Below are 16,600 nucleotides of genomic sequence, written 5' to 3' on the forward strand. Positions count from 1 at the left end.
CAATTTTGTGATTTTCTTTTACAAACAAAATAGAGCACTGTATTGACAGCACAGAGTCAATAAATTTATATTTATAGTTTACTTGCACAATGAATAGTCATAGAGTTATACTGTGCGGAAACAGGCCCTTCAGCCTAAATTGGCCACACCGGCCAACATCCCAATTACACTAGTGCTACCTGCCCGCATTTGGTTCATATTCCTCCAAACCTGTCCTATCCATGTACCTATCTAACTGTTTCTTATATGTTGAGTCCCTGCCTCAACTACCTCCTCCGGCAGCTTGTTCCATATACCCGCCAGCCACCCTCTGTTTGAAAAAATGGTTTCCATATATAACATATAACCATATAACAATTACAGCACGGAAACAGGCCATCTCGACCCTTCTAGTTTTCACATTAATGTTTTATTAATCATTAATGATTATTAATGTTTTTCTCCAAGATGTTTATTCTGAGTTTACTACAATGTACCTGACAATATAAAGAAAATCAAATTAAAAAAAATAGTATCAAAACAAAATTAACGACATCTTTGAAATCAAAACTTCAACAATGATTTATACAGTCACAATCATACCTGGTGCAATGAGGCACCCATAGCTGAAGGAAATGTCATCAATGGCAATCCCTTCTCTGGGATGAGTATAAGCAAAAATACGTCCTTGAATAACAACCTGCGGATTAACATAACAAAGAAAAACAAACTAATACACATAGAAAATCATAGAATGCAAAATCATTACTAAAGAACAGCTTCAAAAAGTTACTTACATTTCCAATTACGTAAAGTACCAAATGTAACACATGCTAATACTAGAAAAAGATGCAAAGCACTGGATTAACTCAGCGGGTCAGGCATCATCTTTGGAGAACTTGGATAGGTGACATTTTGGATCGGGACCCTTCCTTCATCCTGACCCGAAACATCACCTATCCTGGTTCTCCAGAGATGCTGCCTGATCCACTGAGTTACTCCAGCAATTGCATCTTTTTTTGTAAACCAGCAGTTCCCTATTTCGGTTAATTAATACTAACTTTAATTTGAATGGATATATATCTAGCATGCATTTGAACACCAAATCTCTTCAATGGGAGCATCAAATATAGGGTCTTATTGCCTTTCAACAGATATGAATTTGTGGGGGATGGGAGGGGGGGGGGGGGGGGGGTGTAGGGATGGAGAATTGACCCAAGCAACATTTCCAAAAATAGTGACAACAGTGTTTTTTTATGATGTGATTGCCATGTAATAGTTTAGAAACATAGAAACATGGAAAATAGGTGCAGGAGTAGGCTATTCGGCCCTTCGAGCCTGCACTGCCATTCAATATGATCATGGCTGATCATCCAACTCAGTATCCTGTACCTGCCTTCTCTCCATACCCCCTGATCCCTTTAGCCACAAGGGCCACATCTAACTTCCTCTTAAATATAGTCAATGAACTGGCCTCAACTACCTTCTGTGGCAGAGAGTTCCAGAGATTCACCACTCTCTGTGTGAAAAATGTTTTTCTCATCTCGGTCCTAAAGGATTTCCCCTCTATCCTTAAGCTGTGACCTCGTGTCCTGGACTTCCCCGACATCAGGAACAATCTTCCTGCATCTAGGCTGTCCAACCCCCTTAAGAATTTTGTAAGTTTCTATAAGATCCCCCCTCAATCTTCTAAATTCTAGCGAGTAAGGATTTGACATATCATGGAAAGGTCAGCAGGGGTTAATTCTTCTACTCTGACTTTTCCATGACTGCAGCAGTTGGAATCATGCTCATGGTGGAATCAGCCCACTGTGGGCCACTTCCAGATATTTTTACAGCTGGGCAGATCTGGTGCTGAGACAGACCCACCGAAAAATCAGCTTTATTTCCGCTGAACTAATGTTTCCCTTCAAAATAACTATGCCTTCCGGAGGCCAGTGGAAATGTTATTGACTAGAGAACTTTCATTTCATGTTTTTTATGTAACGTCAAGGACTGGAGAACAAATAAAATTGTTATAAAGCACTCAGAAATTATTATTTTAAATGTACAACCGGAGCATCTGAAGTGGGTGAATACTTAGTTTCCTTTTAAAAATGATTAATCTCTGTTGATTAAATTAATTATATTTTCTAAAGTGACAGGTTGTGAATAAGTCACGTCAGCTAATTAACAAAGAGCTTTGTCGTGAATCAGGAGCTGTGAGTTTAGCTGAGTCTGTACTGCTCGGAAGTTTATGTCCAGTTGGCTACACTAAGCACAACTAAGCTTTTCACTGCATCTTGGTGCACGGGACAATAATAATAATAAAATAAATCACTCCATCTCGGAGGGTCAGCATGTTGTAGCTCCAAAGCAAGCGCTGTCTGCGGAGGGCGCTCAGCATCGCCAAGGACTGCTCTCACCCCAACCATGGACTGTTTACCCTCCTACCATCCAGGAGGCGCTACAGGTCTCTCCGTTGCCGAACCAGCAGGTCAAGGAACAGCTTCTTTCCGGCGGCTGTCACTCTACTCAACACCGTACCTCGGTGACTGCCAATCACCACCACCCGTCCCCACCCCCCCCCCCCCCCTCACCCCCCCCCCCCCCCCCCCCCCCCCCCCCCCCCCCCCCCCCCCCCCCCCCCCCCCCCCCCCCGGACACTTATTATTATTTAAATTTAATCAAATCGTTTGCTATGTCGCTCTTCAAGGGAGATGCTAAATGCATTTCGTTGTCTCTGTACCTGTACTGTACACTGACAATGACAATTAAAATTGAATCTGAATCTTTGTACACTACCTCTGAAGTTCATTCTATCAAAGTAAATTGAATGAATTTTGAATATACAGCCCTCCTTTTCTTCCTCGAACAGAGACCCAAACAATTTCCCTCTGCTAACACTCGCCTCCACCAGCTTGTCCTCATCCTCAACAACTTCTCTGTCGATTCCTCTCACATTTTCCAAGTTAAAGGTGTAGTCATGGGCTCTCATATGGCCCCCAGCTATGCCCGCCTTTTGGTAATTACACCAAACTGTCCTCATGTCAGCGTACACTGGCATCATCCCCCGACTCTTTCTCCATTAGGCTGGTGACTACATTGGAGCTGCTTCCTGCACCCGTGCAGAACTCATTCATTTCTTCACCTCCAGGGCCTCCTCTAATCGCATCTACTGCATCTGGTTTTCCTGTTGTGGCCTCCTGTACATTGACGAGACCAAACATAGACTTGGCGACCCCTTTGCTTACGCTACTTGGTTACTGGATCTCCCGGTTACTAACCATTCAGGACATCAGTCTGAAGAGGGTCTAGACCCGAAATGTCACCCATTCCGTCCCTCCAGAGATGCTGCCTGTCTCACTGAGTTACTCCAGCATTTAGTGTTACTGAGTGATTCCAGCATTTACTAACCATTTTAACACCTCTTCTAATTCCCATGCTAACTTTTCCGTTCTGTGTCTCCTCCATTACCAGAGTGAGGCTACATGCAAACTGGAGGAACAGCACCTCATATTCCTCTTGGGCAGCTTGCACGGCATGAACTTTGAATTCTCCAATTTTAGGTAGTTAACTCCACCAAGACATCCCTCCCTCCCCCCCTTCCTCCTCCTCCACCCCAAATCCTGGCTGACCTTGCACTGGTTTCTCCCCTCCATCTGCCTTCCTTCCTCTGGCTTCATAATCCACAACTTTTCTATCCTCACACCTGTCTTTTCATCTCTGGCCTTTGTCCGACAATCAACCTGCCAAAAAAAATCCCTCGCATGTGTTCAACTATTACTGACCATGCATGCCTTTCCCCCTCATCACTTCCAACTTTCTTTTCCACACCCTGCAGTCAGTCTAAAGAAAGGTCCCAACCTGAAACGTCACCTATCCATGTTCTCCAGAAATGGTGCCTGACCCACCAGTTTGGGTCAGTTTCTTAAACACAAGTTTAGCCCAGCATTTTGTGTCTTTCTTCATTGAACCAGATTAATTCCAGATTTTCTGATGCCATTAAATTTTAATTCTCACCCTAAAACCTACATTATCCTTACTCAGGATGCCAAATTCCACTAAGTATGAAGGATACTTTAATTTACTTTGAAGGGGCGCTGCACTGCAGCAGCCTCTACCTACAGCCTGTCTGTTATTTCTATCTTTTTTATTATTTTTAGTTAGTCTAAAGTCTTGTGTTGGGGGAAACATTAACTTTTCTATATGTGGGAGGGGGGCAGGGTAAGGGGGAAACCGTCTCCCAGTCTCTTCCTGGTGGGGACGCGACTATTTCTCCGAGTCATGTCCTCGCCCCCCACCTCGCGGCCTACCAGCTGGATCAGAGCGGCCTTTCCTGCCGGGGACCGGGAACCGGACCAGGGCTGCTACAGCGGCGGCGCAGCGCTGGAGTCACCCCGGAGCGGGCGATGCCTACCTGAGTCGCCGGTTGGAGCTCCAGAGCGTTGGGCCGTTGCTCCAACATCATGGAGCTCTGGTGCGGAGAGCTTCCAACACGGGCGGCGCTGACCGCCATCGTGGAGACCTGGGGCGCCTTGCAGAGGGTCTACAGCAGCAGTCTCCACCCGGCGCAGCCTGCGGAATTTGGAAGCCGCCGATTCCGGTATGAGGGGGCCGACTCTGTGTCCACGCCGCTGAGGACGTCCCGCAGCCCCGACGTCGGACTTGTATCACCCCGGCGAGCGGTCCTCGACATCGGGCTGCCCGTAGCTGCAACTGCGGAGGGCTTGGGGAGGCCCTGACCATGGGGAACAGTGGAGGAAGAGACTGACTTTGGTGCCTTCCCATACAGTGGGGAACTTTGATTCTGCTGTGTGGGGATGTTTTATGTCAAATTCTATAGTGTGTGTTCTTTATACCCTTTCTGGCTTAATCCCTCCCTTCACCACCTCCAGTTTAAATTCCAGTTGGAATATTTTGGAGGACCCAACAACCAAGAACCAAGAACCAAGATTCAGTAATTAGGCATCTGATACCCATCGGACAGACAGGCAAAAACATCACAATGGAAGTATGTCTTGAACCAGTCGACCACTTCAGGATGGAAAGGATGGCATTGGAGTAGTCTCAGACCTAGTACTCACACCGCAGAGCAGGAATCCACCCAGAGGAAGGTGAGGGATGGAGGGCCGGTAAGCAGACGGTCTGCAGGAGGAAGTGCACTGCCTCGAGGGTGGAGTGGGTGACTGGAGGCCCTATAATGAGTGGGCCTAAAACTAAGCGGAAGCTCAGAGGGGACCGTGCCTTTGCTGTGTCGGCACCCAAATTATGGAACGATCTGCCTCTCCACATTAAACAGGCCTCTTCTCTGTCTGTTTTTAAATCACTTCTTAAAACCCATCTCTTCTCCATGGCCTTTGATACCCAGTAAGATGTCGACTTTATTTACTTGATTTAATTTCTTATTTTGATTGCTTTATTGCGTGGTTATTATTTTTACTCATGTTTTATGTCTTTTAATTTAATTTATTGTTGTACAGGTGCAAACCTTTTATCCGATGATCCAAATAACGAAAACCTCCGAATAGCGACATTTTTTCGGTCCTTGAAGAAAGGTCCTTGAAAACGTTCACCGAGGGCGGCCCGCAGAGGTGACAGCGGAACCTCCGGTCGGTCCTCAAAGAAAGGGGAACTAAATCCCCATTCATAAAAGAGGTGAGGGTATATTGCGCGGGAGGGTTAATAATTGACAATATGCTGCTACCTGCCCGCTGAGTTAAAAAGTTCCCACGGTAGACACGATACACAGTGTATCGTGAGTCTTGCGTGGGAACTTTTAAACTCAGCGTGCAGGCAGCAGCAGATTGTCGCTCCCTTCAATTTCACCCCACCTACACCCCTCTGCTTCCCGGCCATGTGTGTGACCCCTTCCCTCCCCAGCTCCCCGCTCATTGCACCGGCGCGGGGGCTTTGCACTGTCTTCACGTCGGCGATTCTAGCAGCGCAGTGCAGTCACCCGAGACGTCAGGACCAACGGGACACCGACCCCCAGGCCCACCGCAAGCAGTGAATTTCCCTGCGCTCCGCACATGTGACATTAAAGTACCCTTGACCCATTAAGACATCTGACTCCCAACCAATTTGACCCATTTAGCATTTTGCCGAAGTGAAGTGTATCGGATAAATTATACAAAATACCTGTGGAACCACATACCTGAAATTTGTCTTTGCTGTTGATTCTGATAACCTCTCTATTCCATTGACTTCCCTGTTCAAACGTTTGCTTCCAAATTTCCAGCACACGCCCATCATATGGCTGATATAGCGTGACTTTAAGTGTTCCACTCACGTGTCCAAACTGATAATAAAACCTCATCTATCAAGAAAAATGTGGAATTTATTTAATTTCCTGTTACTATGGAATGGAATATTAAATCCAGAGCATGTCTTCATGAATAAATGACTTTTGGTTTGATCAAAAGTGTAAAAGAAACTACCTGGCAAATGTCTTTTGTAGGAAGGAAAACAACACTTTGTAGAATTGCAAATTCCTTTGAATCATCTTCGGTTAATACGGATAAGTAATAAGCTGCAAAAAAATAAAGATCATTTATTGCTGTTTTAGCACAAAACAGTTTTATATTGCTGGCAATCATTCACGGTGAGTTGAAAAACACAAAATGTTTCTAATGTTTTAGCTATGTTCTGACAGCAAGTCGATATACAAATCTCATGTCAGAAATGAATTATTTTTAATTTTGACCTTCTTTAATTGATTAGGAAATATTCTTCATTCATTTTACATTCCACGGGTTCAGTCACTGCATTCTTTCCATTGAAATTGACTCGCTTCCTATGCTTTCTCCATAACCTGATGTCCTCTCTCTGAAGAAGGGTTTCGGCCTGAAACGTTACCTATTTCCTTCGCTCCATAGATGCTGCTGCACCCGCTGAGTTTCTCCCGCATTTTTGTGTACCGTCCTCTCTCTCTCTCTTTCTTTCTCTATACACCCCCTACCTTCTCTCCCTCAATGTATTCATCCATTCTTTCCTTATTATTATTTCTCTCCATCTCTCGCCTATGCTCCATTCCATGACCTCTCTCGGACACTTTTCCCTTCCTTTCTTCGATTGGCCTCTTGCACTCCAATCAAATGCACTCTCCTCTTCTATCCATTCCTTCTCTCCAGAGATGCTGCCTGTCCCACTTGAGTTACTCCAGCATGTTGTGTCTATCCCCCCTTTCTTTCCCCTGCTTCTCCAATGGCATCGACCTTTAATTCCGCGCCTCCTCTTCCTGGCACATGACATTAACTGTAACATAAATGGAAACACATCCAATAATTCATTTATTTGACTTGAAGAACATGCCGTCTATTGATCAAAAGATGGCATAGGTCAATAATGCACTTTTGACTGTCAAGCAATGGCCACCTTGAACAGAACAGTGGCCATCAATCTCTTTACAACATTGGTCTAATCTACATGATAATAAGCTCACATACTGTAACTCAAGTTAGATACTGAAGGCATACTAAAAAATTAAGTTCCTGGTTCCAGTGGGAATTATCAATGAGAAACAATCCCAGAAATCTAGTTTATGTCAAATTATTTTAACAATGGATTTACAAGCAAAATATATAATTTTTAATCTGGTATTTAGAAATATATGCATTCATATTTGTGATAATGGAATTAAGAGTGAAGAGCTATGAATGATTGTTTAATTTTCATATGCATCAGGAACAGAAAAATGAAATTCTTACATGCTGCAGCTTTATAGGCACACTAATACAACACAAATAAATATACAATAATCAATAATAACAATAAATTATCAATAATAATAGAAAAGTTAGGTCATAATAGTCAAGCCTAGTATGCAGTGTGATCCGTGCAATGTCCATAATAGTTTGTTGCTAAGGCAACTTGTCATTAGGGTTGCGTGGTATGGTTCAAGAGCCTGATGGTTGATGGGAAGCAGCTGTTTATAACCTAACGGTAATGTTTTTCTTGCTCCAGTATCTTTTTCCCGATGGTAGCAACAAGGTGACAGCATGGCCATGGAATTGTGGGTCTTTGATGATATTAGCATCATGTAGATCCGACTAGCCGGGACGGGAACAAAGGTGGATTTGGCATGGGATACTTTGTAACTTTGTAAGCCCCCTTTATGTGGCAAGCAAAGAATTTCACTGTGACGTTACATGGGACAATAAAGTATTCATTCATTCATTCATTCATATATCCCTTTGATGGCGGGGAGCTCAATACCCATGATGTACTGGGCAATGCCCACCACTCTCTGCGGTCCCCTTCATTCCTGGACATTCAAATTACAGAACTAGATCATAATGCATCCAGTCAGTATGCTCTCTACCGTACAACTGTCGAAGATCGAAAGAGTATTCTGTTGCCTGCTAAATCACTTCAAATGTCCAAGGAAGTAGAGGCGTGATGGGCTTTCTTTGTGATTGCATCAATGTGTAATCTGGATTTAGTATGGCAGGAAATTGAAACGGTTGACGCTCTGCACCATCTTCCGATCGATGAAGAAAGGTTCATACTGTAGATCCTCAGCTTTCTCTATCTGGTCAACCATCATCTCCTAATGTTAAGAGTAAGATAGTTTGCTCTGGCACCATTCAATCAGATTATTGATCTATCTCATGCACTCTGAGTCATCATTTCCAACGGTAGTATTGTCGGCCAATTTAAAGATGGCATTATGGTTGTATCGGGCTACACATTCATGGATATAATGAGTAGAGCAGGGGACTGCGCACACAGCCTTGGGGTGCCCTTGCTGATGGCCAGTGAGAAGGAAATGTTGCAAATTCATACAATTGCAGTCAGCTGATGAAGAAGTCAAGGATATAATTATACAGGAACAAACAACAAATAATTTATTTCCAGAAACCTGAACAACAGGCAAATAGACAACTACCCACAATAACCTTGCAAAAAAAAGGATGATTTGGGGTCAATTTTAGTTTCAGTTTAGTTTAGAGATACAGCGCGGAAACAGCCCCTTCGGCCCACCGGGTCCGTGCCGTTCAATGATCCCCGCACATTAACACTATCCTACACTCACCAGGGACAATTTTTTAATTTACCAAGCCAATTAACCTACAAACTGGTACATCTTTGAAGTTTGGGAGAAAACCAAAGATCTCGGAGAAAACCCACACAGGTCACAGGCAGAAGGTACAAACTCTGTACAGACAGCACCCATAGTCAGGATCAAACCCGGGTCTCTGGCGCTACATTCGCTGTAAGGCAGCATCTCTGCTGCGGAATTGCAGTTTACACATTCATCGTATTGGTATTTGTTTAATACTGTCATGTGGAGTCAAAATACATTGAAAAACTTGTTTTATGAGCTATCACACCAAACATGAGTACAAAACAAGAAAGAAAAGAAAGTGCAAAATAGTGTTACAGCTACAGAGAAAGTGCTGATTAAAAAAAAGGTAAATTCATAGACATGAGGTCTGTCCATCCAATAAACAGAAAGTTTAGAGTTTCTTGTATGCTTCTGCTTTTTTCTTCCTGGTGTTTCATCCTAGCACACATTTTCGACATTTAGCATTTTTCAAGTTTTGGGTATTACCTATAAGGAGATTTTGGACAAACTTAGATTGTTTTATCTGGAGTGCAGAGGTTGAGGGGAGACCTGACAGAAGTGTATAAAATTGTGGGAGGCATAGAAATGGCAGACAGTCAGAACCTTAGAAATATCAAAGACTAGAGGGCATTGCGTTAAAGTGAGAGGAACAGAATTTAAAGGAGATGTGCAGTGCAATAGAGAGCATGGTGGCAGCCTGATGGTGGAAGCTGACATTATTGTGGCTTTTAAAAGACTTTTAGATGGTCACATGGATGTACAGGGAATGGAAAGCTATGGATCACATGCAGACAGAAAATATGAACTTGGCTTGATATTGGGCATGGACATTGTGGACTAAAGGCCCTAGTTCTGTGCTTACTGCTCTATGTTAGCAACAGCAGAACAATAAATCAGGGTGTGATATCTGCACTACATAAACAATTCAGAAAATTGTAAGGACTTTTATGGGAAAAGGATATTTTCTGTGGAAATGTCTCATTGTGAAATTCTGATAACCCCCATCCCTGTAGCATTCCTATGCTGTTGCATTAAATTAATATTATGCATCCCTGGTTTTCTGTTCCCTTCAAAACTAATAGCTAATTATTAGTTATAAACTAATAGCTTTCTAGCGTGCAAAGGGTTGATAAATGTAGATTACATTTCACCATTTCTCACTGCATCTCCATGGTGACAACAGGAAATACAGAAAATAATCTATTCCTGACACAGATTATTTGTGAACTCAGCCAACAATCAGATCTTCACCTGCGCTGTAATTGTGTTTTCTAAATCCCTATTGCTGAGGATCATTCCTTATCTGTAGCCTTCATTGGTCAGAAAATGCCAGCGCCTGTTAGATATTTAATCTGCCTCAGAGCTTTCACTATTCTTGGATCGGTGTGGCAAATGGAAAACAAAATGCGTAAAGGAACATGTCATAGTTTTATTAAGAATGGTTGTGTCCAATAACCATTTAACTCATAACAATTCAGTATTTATTGTTTTAAACTGCATTTGTTTCTAACTCTCAAAATAAATATTAGGTATTATACTGCATACCTAAACTTTAATTTAACTGAGGTTGTTCTTTGTCGGCGTTCGGCGTCGGTGTTCCATCAGCCCGGCGTGAGGGCCTGAGCATCAGGCCGCCCGTGGAGGCGACTGCGGGTGCTCAGGAGGCCCCGACCACGGGTGAACATCTGGGAAGATCGGCGGAGAGGCTGGCTGGACTATGGCACCTTCCCCAACTTTGGTGCCACTGTGTTGTGTTGTGGTTATGTTGTGTCGTGGACTTCTGTGTTTAACCATATAAACCATATAACCATATAACAATTACAGCACGGAAACAGGCCATCTCGGCCCTACAAGTCCGTGCCGAACAACTTTTTTTCCCTTAGTCTCACCTGCCTGCACTCATACCATAACCCTCCATTCCCTTCTCATCCATATGCCTATCCAATTTATTTTTAAATGATACCAATGAACGTGCCTCCACCACTTCCACTGGAAGCTCATTCCACACCACTACCACTCTCTGAGTAAAGAAGTTCCCCTCATATTACCCCTAAACTTCTGTCCCTTAATTCTGAAGTCATGTCCTCTTTTGTGTTTGTGCTTTTTTTGTATTTTAATACGTTTTATTTATTCATTATTTATTTATTTATTTTTTTATGATACTTGACTAAGGAAAATTCATTTTGTTGTCTCTAATATGAGATAATGACAATAAATTGAATAGAATACAATACAATACAATAATTCCCCAGATTATTTGATGTCTCCATTAGTGAATTGAAGCTGCTTGACTTCTGACCATTTTTACCTGGCTATCCTCATCTATTTTAGCTTTTCAAGCACATGTGCGTGCCTTGGATAAACAAAACAACATGTGCCTTTTATTTCTCTAAGTATATCATCTATCTCCTGTTTTCTAATCGTACTTCATCCTATTTCTTTTCGCTTATGCTGAGTTTTGTCCCCTTCAAACTGATCCTGATTCTTACTGGATAAAATTAATTGATCATCATTTGCTATAATGGTGATATATTCCAAATACTATTTGTTGTTCTCTTTCAGTTTTGACAGCTTAGCCACACAGTCATGACTCTCCCGCCCTCTGACTTAACTGAATGGCAGGAACGTGATCAGATAAAGTCTCCTTCTTTAGAGATGAATAGTACCGGCCTTCTACCAAGTCAGCAAAACCAGAGTAATAATTCTTCCAATATATTCTGTTCCAGCAGCATATACAGTAGACTAAAAAAATGTGTTAAATATCAGCAAAGGGAAAAAAAACAAAATATGAACAGAAAATGCTGGAAGCACTCAGCAGGTCTCTGTACTGTCAGCCAATATCTGTGGAAAGAGAACCGGAGTTAATGTTTGAGTTCCTCAACAGATATTGTTTGACCTACTGAGTATTTCCAAGATTGTCTGTTTTTATTTCAGATTGCTGGCATTTTCAAACTTTTTGACTCAATTTAGGAAATAAATATATAAAATGACAATTTATGATAACCATGTCATTGTGTAAGTGCTTAAATTCTTTTCACACTCTTTTGATGTATATTTTGAAATGAAATGTTTTTTATTTAAATATAAGAGACAGGAATTTATACGAAACAGTTCTAACCTATTACTGAGGTTCCCACATGCAGCAAATGTGCGATTCTGCCTAGACTTAGAAATGAGTTATGTCATTTCACATCAAGAACCACCATAAGAATGTGCTCATGATGAAAATGGCTTCCTCAGCCTTCTAAAGTGCATGCTTAGTTGGTTAGCAAACTAACTAGATCTGCAGCTTTTTGATTTTCTGGTCCTAAAGTCAGATTATCCTCATAGCTCTGAGTGTCAAATCATAAATCACATTATGATTTATGGCTACAAATCACAACTAATCAAGATAAGAATTCGGTCCATTCCACTTTCCAATGGCATTTACACTAAAATTATCCAAGATTGGGCCATTCTTGAAAAAAAAAAACTCAATCCAGCTGACTATGTCCAATCAGTAGCATTTATTCACCAATAACCTACACATCATTTGTGATTTGGGGTTTCTCTACAACCACTCAGTTCCAGACCTTCACACAGACTTATTCCAAACATCCACCAAAGAGGTGCATTGCAGATAAGAGGTAAGAATGGCATGCCTTCAAATCAAGGTCACCAAGTACGTTATCCAGACATTCAATTCAATTCAATTCAACTTTAATGTCATCACACAAATACAAGTATGAGTACAATGAAATGCAGTTTTGCGTCAGTCCGTAGTAGTTGTGCATAAAGAAATAAAAAAAAATAGAAAGAGAGAAGATACAGAATAATCAAAAAATACAGAATAATTAAACAATGGGGACGGAGGGACCGGAGAAATCTATCGGCGGGACTCCGAGTTCAGCAATGTGATTGTATTATTGTAGAAGCTGTTCCTCATCCTACTAGTACGTGACCTGAGGCTCCTGTACCGCCTCCCTGATGGGAGGAGGGCAAACAGTCCATGGTTGGGGTGTGAGGGGTCTTTGATGATCTTCCCAGCCCGTCTCAGACACCGTTTTTGGTGGAGGGCATCCATGGCAGGGAGCGGGGCACCGATGATATGCTGCACAGTTTTCACCACCCGTTGTAGTGCCTTCCTGTCCGCAGCAGTGCAGCTGCTGTACCATACCGTGATGCAAGTGGTCAGGATACTCCCTATGGTACAGCGGTAAAAGTTGGTCAGGATCCGGGGGGACAGGTGACTATGCTCACCAGAGATGCTGCCTGACCCGTTGAGTTACTCCAGCATTTGGTGTTAACCAGCATCTGCAGTTCCTTCCAACATATTGTTTCTGCTCCACTGCAAAATCTCCTCAGGTTATGCCTACTTTGAAGAGGTTCTCTCCCTCTCTCTGATAAGAGTTCTGCAACACACTCCCTCGTTGTTTTGTACCTTTTCAAACCTCTAGTTTCCCTCTTCCCTGACTCTCAGTCTGAGGAAGGGTCTTGATACCTAAAATCACCTAATCCTTTTCTCCAGAGATGTTGCCTGACTCGCTGAGATACTCCAGTATTTTGTGTCTATCCTAAGTTTGTCATCCAAGATCCTTAATAAAACTGATATCAGTGAAAATCGAAGGAAAACACTCCAGTTGTTGGAAGTATGCAACGCGCAAAGGGAAATGGTGGTGGTCGATCATCCCAGCCTAAGGGCAAAGGTTGGATTCCATAAGCGCAGTGCCTGAGGCCCAATTATCTTCATCAACTTCAACAATAGCTTCCTACCACCATAATATCAGGTGGAATTATTGAAGTTCACTGGAATTTAGAAGGATGAGAGGATGTCTTATAGAAACACTAGACCAAGTGCGGGCCCGTTGGACATGTCCCCCAACGCAATATACCACCACACCCATAGCCCCAAATTGTGCAGGCATGGCCGACAGGTTCCCGTTGTGAGGCCAGAGATCTCCATTGTGATGCGAGTGACGGCAACCCTCCCCTAACTGCACAGGCACGGCCGGCAAATGTGAGCGCCACTGCGATGTTTTTAAAGTATAAAATGGCAAAATCTTGTAAAATATAAGATCAATGTGAAGGCATCTCACTCTCCCGCTTCAGTCCCCTATTCCCCTCCTCCATTATCCTCCCTGTCTCCACACTCCACCAACCCTCCTCTGCTTCCTCACCTCACCACCTCCCTCCTCTTTCTTCCCCCTCCCCTCCTCTATTACCACATCATCCCTCTTCCTACCCCTATTCCCTCTCCTCGGTTCCCCCTCATCTCCCAGCACCCAGTCCCCCTCCTCTTCATCCTCCCTCTTCTTTTCCGTCTCCTCCTCCCCCCCCACTTCCTCCCTCCCCTCTCCCTCCCTCTCCTTTCCCCTACCCTCAGTCACATGCTCCCTCTCCCTCCAGAACCCTTCTCCCCTACATACCCCCCTCCTCTACCTCTAACCACATCCTCCCCCACTCCTCACCTCCTATCCCATCCACTGCCCCCAGACCTAGCCCCAGCGCCGCGTTCATTTAAAGTCCCACATGCGCGGATACTGGGCCCACTGCGCACGGGCAGTCTTTTCAAATCCCGTACACAGCTGACGGGCAGGACAAATTGTAAATAATGTCCAGGTCACAAATTTGCCAGGCAGTAAGATGATATCTAAAATAATGTCTAACCACCTACCCTTGACACCAGCCATGTCCACCATCATCATTAGCCTGGGATAGGTACAAAGTGCTGGAGTCACTCAGCAGGTCAGGCAGCTGCTATTTCTGGAGAAAAAGGATGGGTGTCACCTGACTTGTTGGGTAACGCTGGCACTGTGTCTGTCTTCTGTATAAACCTGACATTCTGTCTTCTGTATAAACCAGGCTTTCTACACATATTACCCTGAGAGTCACTAGAGACAAGAGAAATTGATAGAAACATAGAAACATAGAAATTAAGTGCAGGAGTAGGCCATTCGGCCCTTCGAGCCTGCACCGCCATTCAATATGATCATGGCTGATCATCCATCTCAGTATCCTGTACCTGCCTTCTCTCCATACCCCCTGATCCCTTTAGCCACAAGGGCCACATCTAACTCCCTCTTAAATATAGCCAATGAACTGGCCTCAACTACATTCTGTGGTAGAGAATTCCAGAGATTCACCACACTATGTGTGAGAAATGTTTTTCTCATCTCGGTCCTAAAAGATTTCCCCCTTATCCTTAAACTGTGACCCCTTGTTCTGGACTTCCCCAACATCGGGAACAATCTTCCTGCATCTAGCCTGTCCAACCCCTTAAGAATTTTATAAGTTTCTATAAGATCCCCCCTCAATCTTCTAAATTCTAGCGAGTACAAGCCGAGACTATCCAGTCTTTCTCCATATGAAAGTCCTGACACCCAGGAATCAGTCTGGTGAATCTTCTCTGTACTCCCTCTATGGCAATAATGTATTACCTCAGATTAGGAGACCAAAACTGTACGCAATATTCCAGCTGTGGTCTCACCAAGACCCTGTACAACTGCAGTAGAACCTCCCTGCTCCTATACTCAAATCCTTTTCCTATGAATGCTAACATACCATTCGCCTTCTTCACTGCCTGCTGCACCTGCATGCCTACTTTTAATAACTGGTGTACCATGCCACCCAGGTCTCGTTGCATCTCCCCTTTTCCTAATTGGCCACCATTCAGATAATAGTCTACTTTCCTGTTTTTGCCACCAAAGTGGATAACCTCACATTTATCCACATTATACTACATCTGCCATGCATTTGCCCACTCACCCAGCCTATCCAAATCACCTTGCAGCCTCCTAGCATCCTCTTCACAGCTAACACTGCTCCCCAGCATGTCATCCGCAAACTTGGAGATGTTGCATTCAATTCCCTCGTTCCAATTCATTAATATATATCGTAAATAGCTGGGGTCCCAGCACTGAGCCTTGCGGTACCCCACTAGTCACTGCCTGCCATTGTGAAAAGGACCCGTTTACTCCTACTCCAGCTGTCGGAGGGGAGAGTGTACGCTGGCGCGGTTTAGCTGCCACTGCTCTCTCTTCACATTGTGTTTTTGATTTTTTTGTCTTTGGATCGAATTCTGTCTTTAATTTGTGTATTGGTGATGTCTTTATTATTTATTTTACTCCGATTATATGTTTTTTACTCTTGTTAAATTCTGTAAGGTGTCCTTGAGACTTTTGAAAGGCGCCCATAAATAAAATGTATTATTATTATTATTACTCTTTGCTTCCTGTCTGCCAGCCAGTTCTCTATCCACATCAATACTGAACCCCCAATACCGTGTGCTTTAAGTTTGTATACTAATCTCTTATGTGGGACCTTGTCGAAAGCCTTCTGAAAGTCCAGATATAACACATCCACTGGTTCTCCCTTATCCACTCTACTAGTTACATACTCAAAACATTCTATAAGATTCGTCAGACATGATTTACCTTTCATAAATCCATGCTGACTTTGTCCAATGATTTCACCACTTTCCAAATGTGCTGCTATCCCATCTTTAATAACTGATTCTAGCAGTTTCCCCACTGCCGATGTTAAACTAACTGGTCTGTAATTCCCCGTTTTCTCTCTCCCTCCCTTCTTAAAAAG

General features: G+C 43.2%; 1 protein-coding gene across 1 annotated transcript in view; it reads right to left on the minus strand.

Moving 5' to 3' along the window:
* Nucleotides 1-562: 562 nt before the first annotated feature.
* The window catches only part of LOC129705316 (MAM and LDL-receptor class A domain-containing protein 1-like), a 35,578-nt gene continuing 19,540 nt past the window's right edge, over nt 563-16,600 (minus strand). Inside the window, exons 3-5 of the mRNA XM_055648834.1 lie at nt 6,399-6,490; nt 6,008-6,277; nt 563-679 (exon numbers count right to left, since the gene is read on the minus strand). Coding sequence (XP_055504809.1) covers nt 563-679; nt 6,008-6,277; nt 6,399-6,490 — 479 coding nt within the window. The remainder of the gene's footprint in view (nt 680-6,007; nt 6,278-6,398; nt 6,491-16,600) is intronic.

This window comes from Leucoraja erinacea, chromosome 2 (assembly GCF_028641065.1).
Source record: "Leucoraja erinacea ecotype New England chromosome 2, Leri_hhj_1, whole genome shotgun sequence".
In the NCBI taxonomy this organism is placed as follows: domain Eukaryota; kingdom Metazoa; phylum Chordata; class Chondrichthyes; order Rajiformes; family Rajidae; genus Leucoraja; species Leucoraja erinaceus.